Source organism: Macrotis lagotis, chromosome 1 (assembly GCF_037893015.1).
Source record: "Macrotis lagotis isolate mMagLag1 chromosome 1, bilby.v1.9.chrom.fasta, whole genome shotgun sequence".
In the NCBI taxonomy this organism is placed as follows: Eukaryota; Metazoa; Chordata; class Mammalia; order Peramelemorphia; family Peramelidae; genus Macrotis; species Macrotis lagotis.
Window position 1 is genome coordinate 900352502 of NC_133658.1, and position 17502 is coordinate 900370003.

At 46.5% G+C, this 17502-nt stretch overlaps 1 protein-coding gene across 13 annotated transcripts in view; it reads left to right on the forward strand.

The window, feature by feature from the left end:
* The window catches only part of ATP4A (ATPase H+/K+ transporting subunit alpha), a 112669-nt gene that overhangs the window by 92862 nt on the left and 2305 nt on the right, over positions 1–17502 (forward strand). For 11 of the 13 annotated variants that reach the window (XM_074218897.1, XM_074218896.1, XM_074218893.1 and 8 more), the window contains 16 exons: positions 6327–6473; positions 6573–6632; positions 7302–7505; positions 7662–7775; positions 9460–9712; positions 9841–10109; positions 10349–10547; positions 11957–12066; positions 12308–12442; positions 12574–12766; positions 13006–13181; positions 14395–14531; positions 14993–15143; positions 15829–15997; positions 16322–16476; positions 16657–16780. In XM_074218897.1, the coding sequence (XP_074074998.1) occupies positions 6327–6473; positions 6573–6632; positions 7302–7505; positions 7662–7775; positions 9460–9712; positions 9841–10109; positions 10349–10547; positions 11957–12066; positions 12308–12442; positions 12574–12766; positions 13006–13181; positions 14395–14531; positions 14993–15143; positions 15829–15997; positions 16322–16476; positions 16657–16780 (2596 nt within the window). Of the gene's footprint in view, positions 1–2445; positions 2523–2542; positions 5878–6326; positions 6474–6572; positions 6633–7301; positions 7506–7661; positions 7776–9459; positions 9713–9840; positions 10110–10348; positions 10548–11956; positions 12067–12307; positions 12443–12573; positions 12767–13005; positions 13182–14394; positions 14532–14992; positions 15144–15828; positions 15998–16321; positions 16477–16656; positions 16781–17502 lie in introns of those variants that run through there. The other 2 variants (XM_074218904.1, XM_074218903.1) reach the window with 2 other exon arrangements.

The following is a 17502-nucleotide window of genomic DNA, read 5'->3' on the forward strand; positions in this document are numbered from 1 at the left end:
GTCCCAGTTGTGCCATTAGCTACATGGCCTTGAGAAGGTCAAGGAATTATGGAATTTCAGAAGAATGCACATTGGAGGTCAACTCTTTCATTTACTCTACACTTTGATGTTTTATTGATATCTCTCCCTCCTCATATTCATCCCCATATCTCCCCATTACAAAGAAAAGGGGGGAAATCAGTTCACCTCAGTAGAATAGATTAAAACCTCAATAAAATCTGCTAGTCTACATGATGGTCTACACTTAGAATCTTCCATCTCTATAAAGGGAGGAAGATACATTTTATCATGTTTTATCCCATCCTTGAATAAATAGATCTTTTCTCCTTTCATTTAACCCTTTGTAATTCAGCTTCCAACTTCATTACCCAACTGAAACCTCTCTCCAAAGTCACCCACAATAGCTTAATGGCCAAATTCGATGGTCTTTCTTCAGTTTTCATCCTTTTCATCCCATTTGCTGCATTTGGCATGGCAGATTTACCTTTCCTCCCAGATACTCTAGCCTTTTGTCAGACCACTCTCTCTTGGTTCGCTTGCTACCTCTCTGATCCTCTCCTCTGCTATCTCATCATTCATATCAAAACTCCTACCTGTGGGAGTTCCTCAAGAGTCTTCTTTTCTTCTTCCTCCACATTCTCTCTCAGAAAATGCATTAGATCCCATGGATATAATGATAATCTTTATGCTGCTGACTCACAGTCTATATAACATACTCCAGAGCTCCAATCCTATTTCACCAGTTTGCCTCTTGCCTATCTCAAAGTGGAGAACCTGGAGGTATCTTAAATCCAATTGTTCCCGATCATTTCTCTCAAATTCTCCTTTCTCCCAAATTCCCCTATTTTTCTTGAGGGCACTGCTCTCCTCCCAATTGCCTAAGCTTACAACTTAAATATCACCCCAATTTTCTTGCTCTTTCTTATCCCACAGAAATCCTTTGAAGAATTCAACATTGCTACCTCCACAACACAGCCCCTATCTAACACACCTCCACTCACACAGCTGCTACTCTAGCTCAGATCCTCATCATCCCCTTATACTAGAGCATTACCCTTCTCAATGGTCTTTCTGCTTTAAGTCTCTTCCCATGCAAACTCATCCTCCAGTGCTTCCACAATGAGTTTTCTTAAGGACTAATCTGACCATTTCAGTACCTATTACTTTTTCTTCTCCTTCTTGTAAGCCAATCAGGGTTAAGTGAGTTGTCCAGTCACACAGATAGTAAATGTCTGAGGCTGGATTTGAACTCAGGTTGAACCCCAGGGCTGGTGCTGCTATCCCAGTTACTTTTTTTTTTTTAGGTTTTTGCAAGGCAAAGGAGGTTAAGTGGCTTGCCCAAGGCCACACAGCTAGGTAATTATTAAGTGTCTGAGACCGGATTTGGACCCAGGTACTCCTGATTCCAAGGCCGGTGCTTTATCCACTACACCACCTAGCCGCCCCTCCCAGTTACTTCTTAACCCTATTACTGGTTCCCTTTTATTTCTGGGATCAAATATAAACAAATTCCTTTGTTTAGCTCTTAAAACCCTTCACAATTTGACCCTAAGGAAAATTTCCATCCTTTTTTGAACATTACTTCCCTTTCAGAACTCTGCAATTCAGTCCACCTGATCTTTTTTTATGTTTTTTAAACAACACACACGCCCTCCCTGGCCTTCACACTGGATATTCCCCCATGTACTTTTTCTTACTCTGCCTCTTTTCCTTTAAGATCTTGAGGCATTATCTTCTACATGAAGGCTTTCTTGATCCCACTGCTAATGCCCCTCCTTTGCAGACTACCTTGTATTTCATTATTTTTATTGTTTTTATTGTATAGTCATGTCTGACTCTTTTGTTACCTATTTGGATTTTTTTTTTGGCAAAGACACTGGAGTAGATTGCCATTTCATTTTTCAGCTCATTTTATAGAAACTGGAGGAAACAGATTTAAGTAACTTGCCCAGGGACACACAGTGTGTAAATGTTTGAGGTTAGATTTGAACTCAGATTTTCCTGACTCCAGGTCTAGAACTCTATGCATTGTATCACTTATCTTCCTTTTTAGCTTTCTTAATATTTAATTTATTTATCTTTGTTTATTAATTACATTATTTTTAGGTTTATTAATTATATACTTTCCTATAAAAATTCTTAAAAGCAGGGATTGTTTCATTTTTTGTCTTTGTATCTCCAAGACCCATAGAGGGGCACTTCATAAATGTTTGCTAATTATGAGATTTCTTCCCGGGAACAAACTAGGTTATTATAATTACATGGCAGGGCAGTTGGGTGGCAGTAGTTAGAACACTGGCCCTAGAGTCAGGAAGATGTGTTCAAAGTCAGTCTCAAACATTTACTAGCTGAGTGACCTTGGACAAATCACTTAACCCTGATTCCCCTTTCAAAAAAACAAAACAAAACACATAGAATTAATTTACCAATTACCTCTTTTAACAGGAGAAACTGAGGATGAGGGAGTTGAAGTTACCTGCCCACAATCACACTGAGTCATTGAAAGAAGGACATTTTTAAAGGTGAATGCTCATAGAGCTGGGAAGACCAACAGACCCCTGTATAGATAAGGAAACAGACTGAGGCAGGGGAAACAACCTCCCCCAGTTTACTGAGGGTATACATTGAGAATTGAGGAAGTCCCCTTCCCTCTCTGGTCTTGTTACTCTCTCTGTACAAAGGGGTTGGCTTCTAAGGGTCTACCCAGCTCCACCATTTTTTTCCTCCCATGATTTATTCTCCTGGTTCCACCTGATTCTAAAGTGTTTATGTTTGGACCCTAAATGTAGTTCATTGCAAAGTCTCTGAATCCTGATTATCTCCCCTGAGATCCACCCCCCCATCCCCTCCTCTGACTTCCAGGATAGGGAGAAAAGCTAGTGATGGGGGGTTCAGGTTGGGTGCTTGATCCTTATCTCCCCCCCCCCCTTAATTTCTTCTCCTTTTACTTAGCCAAAGCACAGAAAACAGGGGCCGGACTGATGGGGAAAATGAGTCTGAGAGAGGTTGTCACTTTCCTAAGGTCACAAAGGAATGGAGTCAGAATTTGAACTGATTTCCTTATTCCAAATCCCTCTGTCTTCTGTCACTATATGGACATTTCCCCACCCCTAGCCCCAATGGGGCAGGGAATGTCCTAATGGCTTTGACCTTGGTTGGGTTGGGGGACGGGGAGGAGGGTGATCTTTTCAAGCAGAGAAGGGCATTCAGGGAAGGTTATCTTATCAGAGCACAAGAGAAGCAAACAAAGGGACCCAACCCCAGTGTGTCACACACACACACACACACACACACACACACACACACACACCCCCTAGTGACACGGATAGTTTACCATACAGCTCCACCCATGTAGGCCACACATGTTCTCCCAACATGCATGATGCCTCATCTTTCACCTGCAGCATAACCCTCCCTCAACCCTTGCTCCACCCCCTCTCTCCCCTCAATTCCTTTTCTGAGAGAGAGATAACCCTTTGCTCTCCTTGGGAAAGGAGGAGCCAGGCCCCAGAGTAGGTGCCTCTATGTCTGGGGTACAGACAGCCTTGATAACATTTCTCTTCCTGAAGGGCACATACCCCAATTTCACCCTTTGTCCACTAAGCCTCATAGGTGAGAGGGTCCATCACATCCAACTACCTCCCTTAGGAGGACCCCTTTAGGAGGCAGAGTTAGGTAGAATTTCAAAATTCCTAAGGGGGACATTTTGGGAAATGAGTTCAAGTTTCTTCTTCCTTCAATCCATCCTCCTCAAGTGATAAAGCTCAGATCAGACCACCAATATCCATTAATCAATAAGTCCCAATGGCTCCCTCCTGCCTCTAGGGACAAATGCAGACTCCTCTCTTTGACACTGATGCTAGCCTGTCTTTACCCACTCAGTCTTCTAGGTTTGCCTTCACACACCAGGGTTCTAGCCAATGGGGATCCTCTATCTCTATGTCTTTGCTCAGCAGGGCCTCTGTGTCTTCCCCTCTTCTTGCAGCCTCTAGGTTCCTTCCAAATTCAGTTCATTTCATTAGTTTTACTCCTTCTGAGTCAATGATCTCTTCCACATAAAACCTTTTGCCTGGCACCTCCTGCCTACTCCCAAATGGGTAGGAAAAACACGATGACCACAAACAGGCTCGCGGTCATCTCATTTTTCCTACACATTTTGCATAAACTTACACACATCCATATCTCCTCTTATAGAATATCATTCCTGGAGGACAAAACTGTTTCTCTTTTGTCTAGCTATCTTTAGTGCTTGGCACCCAGATGGGAAACAAGCATGGTGTTCCCTTTGTGCCAGTCACTTTGACACTTATCTCATTTGAGCCCGTATTACCTAGCTGCTCCTTGGAAACCTTAATGTATTCTATAAAGACTAGCTATTATTATCTTGGCAGTTAGGTGGCGCAGTAGATAGAGTCTTGGGAAGATGAGCATTCAAATATAATCTCAGACACTTATAAGCTGTGTGACCCCAGGCAAGTCACTTAACTGTTTGCCTCAGTTTCTTTAGCTGTCAAAGCTGGAGAAGAAAATGGCAAAGCAATAGCTGTGTGGTCCTGGGCAAGTCACCCCACCCTGTTGGCCTCCGTTTCTTCATTTGTCAAATGAGCTGGAGAAGGAAATGGTAAACCACTCCAGTATCTCTGCTAAGAAAATCCAAATGGGCTCATAATGAGGTGGACAGATTTGAACAAGCTAAAGGTCTGCAAATCACTTTATAATTGTTAGCTCATTGGAAATGAGATACCTGAAGATGATCTAAATTGGAGAAGAAAGGACCCAGCATTAGGGGGGATTAGGGAGAGGGAGAAGGGGGAAGGGAAGCATTGCTATGTGGTCCACTCGGGTAGCTAAGTGCTTTGTAGATACTATCTCACTTGACTCTTACACCAGTACTGTGAGGGAGGTGTTGTCATTTTACAAACTGAGTCATGGAGCAGTTAAGCAACTTGCTCCGAATCACATAGTGTGACCAGATAGGATGTTTTGCATCACCTGGCTGCTTCATGCAAGCTGCATGATCAAATTAAGAGGGTTTTTTGGTTGCTATGTCACACTATTGATTCCTGAAAAGTTGGCACTGGGTTGTACTACATGCTTTGTGTTCTGTGTCCATGTAGCCTGTCTTATGAACCATTGCCCCATCTAGGGGTGGTTCCCCCTTACTTAGTATCCTATATGTTGGTGGCACCACACATGGGTGGGTTTTCTGTGTGCTAGTGATCCATCTGCTGCTAAGACTTTTGATCTTGATGGTGCCATACCCTGGGTATCCTGTGTGATGGCTGCCAGCTAAGCCAACCTGTGGCAAGACATTATTTATCTTGGGATCAGAGTCAGCTTCTTCCTGATAACTTTATCTTTCTGGTGGTTTTCTCTTAACTTTCCTTAGTTAATAAAAAGGCCCTTTTAGAGAACTTTTACTTGGTCTCATCTTAACTTAGGGAGAAAGGGCTTGGTCCAAAGAAGGCTGAGAATTCTAGAGGTAAGATCATGGTAAGGGTCAGAGTGGCCATGAGATCAGAGGTAATGGGGTCATCGAGGCAGGCTGGATGAAGAGGGACTGGAAAAAGTCTTGGTTGGGGAGAATCAGTCATAGTGTGGATCCTGGTCCCTCCCCCTCTATGGCTGTCCTGGCTTCCTCTCCTCTAACCCTCTGACAATTCTGTCCTGCATCAATTCCTGGCTGTTGTCCCAAGAGCCAGTCATCAGCGTCAGTCCTTTCTCCCTTATCTCCAAGTTCCCTTAGGGGTTGGTCTTGTTCTCCCCGCACCCTCCCCCCACCCCCCACCTATATCTGGAGCTGACAAGGTCGAGGGTACATTTGTCTGCCTAGTTCAGTCCCCAAAAGAAGTCCCCAGAGCAACTATGGGAAAGACGGTGAGAGTGGGGTGTGGGAAACCCTGGACTGGGGATGCAAAACTGGGACTCCTATCTTGGGTCTAGGATAGAGAGTGGATAGTAGACCCAGAGGAGGCCTCGTTCTGGGTTCAAGAGAGAAACAAGGAGACTGGGACCTTGTCCTGGATCAGAGGAAAGGATCGTTGGGGCTCCACCCTGGTCCAGGAAGGAATGAGAAGACTGGGGGGTCTTGTTTTAGGTCCAGGATAGGTAGCAGTTGAAGATTTCATCTTGGAGAGAGGGAAGGGAGAAGGAGACTGGGAGTCTTGCTTTGGTAAAGAGGTAGCTGAGATTTCCATTCTGGGTCTAAGGGAGAGAGGGCAAGTAAGGCCCCAAGAGGGATCTGGGGAGGCTGTGGTCATGTCTGAGATCTGAGTTGGGGATGAGACTTCGGTCTCCTCTCTTCTCCGCTGTTCTCCCTTCACCAGGATAGCTATGAAATGTACTCGGTGGATCTGGGTCGGAATGGCCCTGGGGGAGAGATGGAAGCCAAGATTCAGAAGAAGAAGAAGAAGAAAGGAGGCGGTGGGGGCAAGAAGGAGAGATTGGAGAACATGAAGAAGGAGATGGAGATTGTGAGTAGGGGATGTGAGCAAGAGGGCAGGGAGGTGTAGCTGGGGCTGGGGGTGGTGGAGGTTTGGGAGGGGTCCCTAAGCTCTGCTATCTGGCTACAGAATGATCACCAGCTGTCAGTGGAAGAACTGGAGAAGAAATACCAGACAAATGCAACGAAGGTAAGGAGAAGGCAACAGAGAGGGAGACTGAGTGGGAAGAGATAAAGGCAGAGAGACAGAGAAAGACTGAAAGAGGAGAGAAAGAGAAAGATAGAGAGGTTGAAAAAAGAGAGAAGGAGAGAGAAAGGTAGAGGAGAGATAGAAGAGAGAGAAGCATGGAAAGAGAGAGACAGAGAAAGGAAACCCACCAAGGAATCATCTGCCTGTGCATGAAGACTTCTTGGGACAGGAGCTCACTACCTTCAGAAGCGACCCTCTACTTCAAAATTTTCCCTTTTGAAACTCTTACTTACTCCTTGTTCTTCTTTCTGGGGTGGAATTGAGCAGCTAAGTTTCCTCATGCCTGTCTTTCATGTCTTGTCTTCTCTTCTCCTTCAACCAGTCCCCATCTGGCAGGAAATTGAGGCCCTTCCCCGACCTAATTGCTTTCAAGGTTATCTCAACTTTTTAGATCTGACCATAGTAAATATGATGTGGGCTGATGTGGGAGAAGTGAGACCCAGAGATAGACTCAAAAGAGACAAGTTGTAGATAAAACCAGAGAAATGACTTAAGAAGGGGTAAGTCAGACCTACAGAGATGGAGACTCTTTTAAGAGCCAGTTTGGGAGGAGGCTCTGCGGGGGTAGGACGTCCAGCTTTGACCCTTCTTTCCCTGCCTTCCCTCCAGGGTCTGTCTACCCGTTTGGCAGCTGAGATTCTGCTCCGAGATGGGCCAAATGCCTTGCGTCCCCCCAAAGGCACCCCCGAGTATGTAAAGTTTGCCAGGCAGTTGGCAGGGGGTCTACAGTGCCTCATGTGGGTGGCTGCAGCCATCTGCCTCATCGCCTTTGGCATCCAGGCTGGAGAGGGGGACCTTACCACAGATGATAATGTGAGCTCACTCAGGAATTCCCAAACAGTTAATATCCATCCAAGGAGGGTGTGGGGAGCTAGAACATCGTGTGTCCAGAATGTTCTAGACTGGCATGTGCCCCTCTTTTTCCCTAATGATCTTCCCCCCCTCTAATTGTATTTACCCTCTTCTCAGCTCTACCTAGCCCTTGCTCTCATCGCTGTGGTCGTGGTTACTGGCTGCTTTGGTTACTACCAAGAATTTAAAAGCACGAACATCATCGCCAGCTTCAAAAATCTCGTGCCACAGGTCTCATATGCCCCAAGATGGGAAGGGACTGAAGGTGGGAAGGATGTAGCTGAGAAAGGGGAAAGAGTCCTGTCCTGGGGAGACCAGAGAAGCCTGGGGTTGAATCAATGAATGAATGAATGAAAGAAAAAGAATTTATTAACTAACCTACTGTGTGCACAGTGCTGTCCAAGGTTCTGAAGATACATAACAAATCGAGATAGCCCCTGACCTCAAGGGCTTGCTTCCTAATGCTTGAGGGGGCCCGGGAAGGGAGCTGTGAACTAGGGAGTAATTATCATTCTCCTTCCAGTCTTATTGACTTGATTACTATTCCCCAAGCAAGAGGTAGAAGACACTATACTAAGTGCTTTCCCAATATGAGCTCATTTGAGACTCACAACAATCCTGTGAGCTGAGAACTGTTATGATTTCCATTTTACAGTTGAGGAAACTAAGGCAAACAGGGCTAAGTGGCTTGCCCAATATTACACAGCTTGTAAGTGTCTGACTCTGAATTTGAACTCAGGTCTTTCTGACTCCAGATCCTGTGCTCTATCTGTGGTGGCACCAACTAGCTAACTCAGCTAGAAGTTGGGGTGCTAGAAGATGGACTAGCATGGGACAGATCTGTGCTCTGGTGGATGGCTAGATGGGATGAGACAGTGAGACAGGTGAATTTGTGCACATTCACCCACCGGTCAGGACAGCCTATTATAAACTGAGGCCAAAGATGAGTAGATTAATTCCTCCTAAGACTTGGTCCAGATCTTGGTCCTGGGGGCATTACTCCTAGAGGGAATAGGGGATTCAGTAGTAGGGTAGATGTCAAGATTGAGGATTCCTTGTCAACTCTTTCTATTTCTAGCTAGGGGCTGTGGTCTTGATTCAAATGATTTTGCCATCTGTCAAATTAGCATAGTACCTACTTTGTAAGACTTATAGGGTTGCAGCAATTGGAACTTTGATTCACCCAGCCTTGGCTATTCACACACACTCCCTACATTCCCTTCCATGTGAATTTTCACTTCTCAGTAACGGTGGTGGAAGAGGGAATAGAACCTTTCTTCCACTATGGCAACCCTTCCATGGGTGTTGATTAACTTTCTAGCCTGTTGTCTCAAGAGAGTTGCTTGGAACATTCAGAGATGAAGTGATTGACCTGGGGTGACACAGCTAGTGCACGTCAGAGGTAGGAATTGAATCTGAGTCTTTGTGGGAGGATAGGATCATAGGTCCAGAGCTAGAAAGGATCTAGGACACTATCTTAGTTCAACTCCCTTATTTGATGCATGAAGAAACTGAGGTCCAGTGACTTAAGTTATAAGGGTCTTCAATAAGAAAAGGTCTCCTTTATATAACATTTTAAAATTATCAAAATGTTTTTTCTATTAGAGAAATGGTAATTGGCAGGTTGAAGTTAAGGAACTTGACAGATAGGGAAACTGAGACCCACAGTCATATAGCTATGGAATATCAGACATGAACCTTGGGTAAGTCACTTAAACTCCTCTTAGCTTCCTCATCTGAGAAATGATGACAAGGCCTTTGAAATCTATTCTGCATGTAGGGTTTCTGAGTCCAGGTTTCCTTGCTCAGGCCAAAGTTCTTCCTGCTAAGCTGTAGTTGCTATTCATGCTTCCTGGCTCTCCACATCTCTCCGTTCCCCTCTCTCAAACTTCCCTCCCACTCCTCTGTCACTCAGCAAGCCACTGTGATCCGTGAAGGGGACAAGTTCCAGATCAACGCTGACCAGTTGGTGGTGGGAGACCTGGTTGAGATTAAGGGAGGTGACCGCGTACCGGCCGACATCCGCATCCTGTCTGCGCAGGGCTGCAAAGTAGACAACTCTTCTCTAACTGGAGAGTCAGAACCACAGACCCGTTCCCCAGAATGCACACATGAGAGCCCCCTGGAAACCCGCAACATTGCCTTCTTCTCCACCATGTGTCTGGAGGGTCAGTTACCAGTGCTGCCGTCCTCCTGCTTTCCCTATTTGGCCAATCCCAGAGTGCCTCCCCATCACCCAAGTTGCTCTGGTCCTGATCCCCTGATCCACCATGTCTACCTCTGTTTCTCCTACTAGGCACAGCTCAGGGCTTGGTAGTAAACACCGGGGACAGGACCATCATTGGACGCATCGCATCATTGGCCTCAGGTGTGGAAAATGAGAAGACACCGATTGCCATAGAGATTGAGCACTTTGTGGATATAATTGCAGGCCTTGCCATCCTCTTTGGGGCCACCTTCTTCATTGTGGCCATGTGCATTGGCTACACCTTCCTTCGGGCTATGGTCTTCTTCATGGCCATTGTGGTAGCCTATGTGCCTGAAGGACTGCTGGCTACTGTCACGGTGAGCCTGGAATGGGGGGCCCTCCAAAGGCCATGGTGAATCTGAGACACAGGCCATTCACTCTTGGCCTAGGAAGTTGTTAGCTAAAAGTGACCTTTGAAAGGCTATGGTTAGCCACATTGGTCTAGTTGGAGCACAGAGGGAGCAAAGGGAGGGTCCTGGATGCCCAGGTCCTAATCAGGGAAAGGGACGGACAGTGTTGGTAGCCTAAAACCCAGGTCCTCCCCCTCCTTCCCAAGGTTTGTCTGTCCCTGACGGCCAAACGTCTAGCTCGGAAGAACTGTGTGGTCAAGAACCTGGAAGCTGTGGAGACCCTGGGTTCTACATCTGTGATCTGCTCAGATAAAACAGGAACTCTCACTCAGAACCGTATGACTGTATCTCATCTGTGGTTTGATAACCATATACACACAGCTGACACAACTGAGGACCAGTCAGGTAAGGGAATAAGGGACTGGTCATGTGGGTGAAAGGATGAGGAAACCTGAGGAGTAGAGAAATCGGGCCTCAAGTCCGACTTCAGCACTTAACTATATATCTGTTATTATCATTTCCTTCCTTCCTGGGCCTCAGTTTCCAGATAGATAGATAGAAAGACGATAGATACACACACACACATACAAACACACACATACACATACACATACATACACATACACATACAAACACACAAAGATGGACAGATAGAAATGATGGATGAAGAAATAGATTCATAGATACTTAAGTATACACAAAAATAGATAGATAGATGGTGGGAGGATTGTTTGGATGGATGGATATGCAGATGGGTAAATGAATGTACAGATAGATACATAAACACAAAGATAAATACATGGGTGGATGGATGGATGATGGATGGATGGATGGATGGATGGATGATGGATGGATGGATGGATGAATGGGCAGATGGGTAAATGAATCGATAGAAACACACATACCTATATATGCACAAAGATAGATATATACATACATACAGACAAACATGCATACATACATGGATGGATTGGTACTAAATATTGATTGAGTGACTAAGTACATACTAGGTTCTAGGCACTGTGAAGTGCTGGGAGGACAAATGCAAGATCAGAAGTGAGGCTAATAGCTCGCATTTATAGATCACTTTAAAATTTGCAATGTGTTTTACAAGTGCTGTCTCACTGGATCCTCACAACCCTAGGAGGTGAGTGTTATGATCTGCCCATTTTACAGAGGGGGAAACCAAGGCATAAAGCAGTTGTGATTTGCTCAGGGTGAGATAGTCAGTACCTGACTGAGGCAGGATTTGAATTCAGGTCTTTCTGTTTCCAAGTTCAGTCTTCTCTCCACTGTACCACATGGGGTACTCTCCTCTTTACTCAAGCAAGAAGACTGTCCCTGTCCTCAAAGAGTTTATATTCTAATGCAGGAAGACAAAACATAAAGAGACATAGGCAAAAGGAGGGCAGCATGGCTGCAAGCCTAACTTCATAGGTGAGAGTTGAAGTCTTGACAAAATAATAAACACTAAACAAAATAAATTTCCTACCAGAATCTAGGATGATTCCAGGGGCAAGATCTGATCCTGTGGGGAGAAGTGGAGATGACCTGGTTTGGTTGTTGTTTGTCCTATGTTCTTGAAGAGGGTCAATGATGTCCAGTGGTGATGCCTTGTGACTGGTGGCCAGGATGTGCAGATTCTTCCAAATGAAAGACTTGGCTCTTCCTGGCTCTTAGTCTTGAGACTGGCCTATTTCACCTTCAGTTTTCTCATCTATAAAAATGGTTGGGTGCCCATGGGACCAGGGGAATTGGGTGACTTCCCATGCACTAACCTTATTGCCTACCTACCCACTATGTTCCCCCACCAGGTCAGACCTTTGACCAGTCTTCAGAGACATGGAGGGCACTGTGCCAAGTACTGACCCTCTGTAACCGGGCAGCTTTCAAGTCTGGCCAAGATGCAGTACCAGTACCAAAGGTGGGACCAGGGAACCTGGAGGAGGTTTGGGAGGAACAGACCAACATTTCCAGGGTTGGAAATGCCCAGAGTGGGCATGGAGTCTGGGCACCAGAGCTCAGGGTTGGGCTTATATAAGGACCTGGTATAAACCTTTCTTCCCTCTGAGCTTCAGTTTTCTCATCTATAAAATTCTATAAGGCAGCATGGAGGTGGGGATCCTGGTTTATAATATTCCCTTTGCCTGTTCCTCTGGTCCCAGCGCATTGTGATAGGAGATGCCTCAGAGACTGCCCTGCTCAAGTTCTCAGAGCTGACCCTGGGCAATGCCATGGGCTACAGGGATCGCTTCCCCAAGGTCTGCGAGATTCCCTTCAACTCCACCAACAAGTTCCAGGTGCGACCTGCCAACCCATGCCAATCATCTTCCCCAGAACCAGTCAACCAACCCTCTTCCCAAAGCTCCCTAGATGCCCTTGAAGGCCCTTCCAGCTCTGAACCTCTGCCCTATATCCCCTCCCCTACCAGTTGTCCATCCACGAGCTGGAGGATCCGAGGGACAGGCGCCATGTACTGGTGATGAAGGGGGCTCCTGAGAGGATCCTGGAGAGATGCAGCTCCATTCTCATCAAAGGCCAGGAGCTGCCCCTTGACGAGCAGTGGCGTGAGGCTTTCCAGACTGCCTACTTGGCCCTGGGAGGGCTGGGCGAGCGGGTCCTTGGTGAGCAGGGCTTGAAGGTGGGGGGAATGGGCATGGGGCCTGGGCACCAGGGCTCAGGGTTGGGCCTAATTACTTATATATAGGACCTGGCAAAAACCTTTCTCCCCTCTGAGCCTCCTGAATGGGAGATTCCAAGATCTGACCCACAATCTTGGTCTTCAAGTCCAAGGATCCTTCCTTGGAGGGGAACCTCAGGTCTCTTCCTCCCTCATCCTCCCTAATACATATAATGTCTGTAGGATTCTGTCAGCTGTACCTGAGTGAGAAGGATTTCCCTCGAGGCTTTGCCTTCAACCCTGATGAGATGAACTTTCCAAACAGTGGCCTCTGTTTTACTGGTCTCGTGTCCATGATTGACCCACCAAGGGCCACAGTCCCAGATGCTGTGCTCAAGTGCCGAACAGCAGGCATCAGGGTAATCATAAGTATAGGGTAGGGGGACGGGGTTGGCTTTGGGGTCCAGGGACATCAGGAGGAAGCTGGGGTTCAAAAGAAGGTTCTCGGGGTTGGGGAAGATCAGGATTTTATTTTTTACTTTGTCCCTTAGCTATATCAGACAAGTCACTGAATCTGCCCAAGTCTCAGTTTCTTCATATAGAAAATGGGTGGGTTATTTCTAAGGTCCTCTCCTAGTTTAAATCTTGTGAATCAAATCCTGCCCTTTTTCTTTGGTCTTCAGTATCCTGAGTCAGCTAAGTGACACAACAGATAGAGTGGCAGGTCTGGAGGCAGGAGGACTCAGCTTCCTGAGTTCAAATCTGCTCACAGACTAGCTGTGTGACCTGGCAAATCACTTTATTTTGTTTGCCTTAGTTTCCTCATCTATAAAATGAGATGGAGAAAGAAATGGTGAGCTACTTCAGTATCTCTGCCAAGAAAATCCAAAAAGGGGTTACAAAGAGTCAGAAGTGATTGGAAGAACTGAAAAATAACATTCTATTCTGTAAAGTGGGGCTCAGTGAGAAGTAGTGAAGGTAGAGAGTTGATAATAAAGAGAGGAGGTTGACCTTGGATCTAGGTAGACCTGGGGTCAAATCCTACCTCTGACCCATCCTGGCAATAAGACCTGGGATAAGTGATGTATCCTATTGGGAGCATCCTACATTGACATATCAAGGGTTTGGACAAAAAAATATCCTTTGCAGTTGCAATTTTATTTCTTTTTTTAGTTTTATTTTAAGGCAATGGGGTTAAGTGGCTTGCCCAAGGCCACACAGGTAGGTAATTATTAAATGTCTGAGGCTGGGTTTGAACTCAGGTCCTCCTGACTCCAGGGCCAGTGCTCTATCCACTGTGCTACCTACTTGTCCCCTGTAATTCTATTTCAATAGGGTCCTTGGGAAAGAGCACAGGGGCAGGAACCGAGCTTGCAATTTATTAGGATGGGTCAGCACCTTCTCCACCTAGAGGTCTGAGTGGTTAAGTGATTTCTTAGACATGGTCACATAGCTGATAATAAAGTTTTTAGAGTGAGTGAAGTTTTGCTTTCTTCTTATGTGATCTTTAGTCACTTTAGCTCTCCGTGCCTCAGTTACCTCATCTGTAAAAATGAGGGAGCTGGCCTAATGGGCTCTAAGGATCTTTATAGTTTTACATTTATAATCTGAGATCTGTTCTCTTCATTCCAGGTGATCATGGTGACAGGTGACCATCCAATCACTGCCAAGGCCATAGCTGCCAGTGTGGGCATCATATCTGAAGGCAGTGAAACGGTGGAGGACATTGCTGCCCGGCTCCGTGTGCCAGTGGAGCAGGTCAATCGGCGGTAAGACCCATTTCTCTTCCCTCCCCTCAATTCTCTCTTCCATTGTCTCCTCAATGCCGGAGATCTCCTGAACCTACTGTTTAGTCTTTTTCAATTGTGTCTGACTCTCTGTGACTCCATTTGGGGTTTTCTTGACAGAGATACTTGAATGGTTCACCATTTCCTTCTCCAGCTCATTTAACAAATGAGGAAACTGAGGCAGGCAGGGAGAAGTGGCTTATCCAGGGTCACACAGCTAGTGATTTGTCATTTCCTTCTCTGGCTCATTTTACAGAGGAGGAAACTGAGGCAAACAGGGTGAAGTGACTTGCCCAAGTGACTAGCCCACAGCTAGCCGAGTCTGAAGTCAGATTTGAACTCAGGAAGCTGAGTCTTCCTGACTCTAGATGTGGGTGCTTTATCTACTTCAACAGCTACATGACCCTGACTTAGTCTAATCACATCCTCTGTTGTATCCCCAGGGATGCTCGAGCCTGTGTGGTGAATGGGGCCCAGCTGAAGGACATGGACCCCGCCGAGCTGGTGGAGATCTTGCGCATGCATCCCGAGATGGTGTTTGCCCGAACCAGCCCCCAGCAGAAACTGGTCATTGTGGAGAGCTGCCAGCGACTGGTATGCAAATCCATAAGCATTTATTAAGTTTCTACTGTATATTAGACATTGTTCTCGATTAGGGATAAAGAGATTCCTTGAAAAAATTCCATTTCTGTAAGTGCCTGTCAGATGGGATAGTGGGGAGATTTAGTCAACCTTCTTCGTTTTACAAATGAGGAAACTGAGGCTCAGAGAGGTTAAGAATTTGGTCCCTCACCTCCTGATTCCAAATCTAGTGCTCTTTGGTCCTGGTCCTTGCATGTCCCAGGCTAGGGAACAGACATTTACATCTCCTGGATTCCATCCAGAGTCTTGGAGTCAGGAAGCTTTAGTTTGAAGCCTAGGTCTGCTCCTTACTGCCCATGGGATGTCAAGATGTCCGATGCCTTTGTAAAGTCTCACTTTTCTTAACCAGAGCATGAAGATTTTGGAGTGGAGAGGTGAGAACCCTCCACGGGTCAGAGTCAAGGTTCCACTATTTGATAACTTATCATTTCCCATTTGGGACTCAGTTTTTTGATCTGATTCATTGCTTCCAAAGTCCTCTCCTCTCTGAACCACAGCCTTCATGTTCTCACTCTGTGGGGTGCAGTCTGGGCCGAGTCAGCAGAGGTCCTGGGTTCCACCAAAGGTGGGAGGCTTAAGGGGAGGTTTAGGCCTCCACCCTCAACCTCCCGACCTCCTTTCTCTTGGCTGCTTGCAGGGTGCTATAGTGGCTGTGACTGGGGATGGGGTGAATGACTCCCCAGCCCTGAAGAAAGCAGACATCGGTGTGGCCATGGGCATCGCAGGCTCAGATGCTGCCAAGAACGCGGCCGACATGATTTTGTTGGACGACAACTTTGCCTCCATAGTTACTGGCGTGGAGCAGGGTGGGAGCCATAATGTGGATGAGGATGGTGGTGGGGCATGGTGGTGAGGGATGGCAGGGTCCCAAAGTTGAGGGAGTCAGAGGAACAGAATGGGGTGCCAGAATGAAGTGGGGTGGGCCACAGAAGGGATGGGGGGAACACTGGAGCAGAGATGGGGCCAGAGTTTGGGGTTGAGGGATGAGCTTGAAATTCAGACTGTGGGCCAGAATTTGAAGGTGACCTAGAGGGAATAGGGGGTAGGGGGAGGTGATCGAACCCAAGGAGAATCTAGGCCAACCTCAGTTTAATGTTCCATGCTCCTGCCCGTTTCCCCATCTACCCTAGGGCGTCTGATCTTCGACAACCTCAAGAAGTCAATCGCTTACACATTGACCAAGAACATCCCCGAGTTGACCCCCTATCTTATTTATATCACGGTCAGCGTCCCCCTGCCCTTGGGATGTATCACCATCCTCTTCATCGAGCTCTGCACTGACATTGTGAGACTTTGGCACATCCCTGACTTTGATCCTTGACCCCATCTGATTCCAAGACACTTCCTTGACCCTTGACCATGAGATCTTACTGGAGCATATGGCTCTGATATTTGCCCTCCCCTTTCCCCCAAAGACCCTTCTCCCACATTCCCAGCGCCCCTCACTTTTCTCCCATTTCCTCAGTTTCCCTCAGTGTCTCTTGCCTATGAGGCAGCAGAGAGCGACATCATGCACCTGAGACCACGTAACCCCAGACGGGACCGGTTGGTGAATGAGCCTCTGGCTGCTTATTCTTACTTCCAGATAGGTGAGAGAGCCAGTGAACCTCGAGGGGTCCCCAGTTTCTCTTTCTCTCTCTCCCTCTTCTCTTTCTGCTTTTGGAGTATTCAGAATATGGAGTATTCAGGAGGATAATTCTTTGGTGGGAGGTTGCCTAGCCCTTTTGGGGGGGGAGGGGCACTGCTCATCCACCTTTGGTATCCATGTGATTCACCCAATTCTCACCTATGGCTCCAAGAAGCTGTAGCCACACCTGGATAAAAGACAAATTTAACCGAGGGGTCCCAAACTCCAGTGAGTTAGTGGGGTGCCTACCCCTAAGCATGAGAAGACTTGCCGACTGAATGAGTGGATGAGAACATTTGGCTCAAGAGTCACAAGGCGTGGAGCACTTAAGAGTTTGGTCGGCCATAGAAGATGCCAAGGTCATCCACTGCATCCTGGGCCACTTCCAGTTGTCCTGATGTTTGTCCTGCTACTGGACTTGAATGCTGGAAGAGAGAATGTGTGCCTCTACCTCACTTCAATCTCATTTATGCTCCAGTCAAGACATCACCTGTGATTTCTCTGGTCCTCTTCCAAAAGGAAGGCTAAACATTTTACTGGTCATTCATTCAACACCCATTTCCTGAAGCCTTCCCAACAAGGCAGATTATTCAATCATAGCATCATGGAATCACATATCTTGAATTGTTAGGGACTTTCCACAATCGAATCCTTCCCTTCCTTTCAAAGAGAAGGAAATTGAGT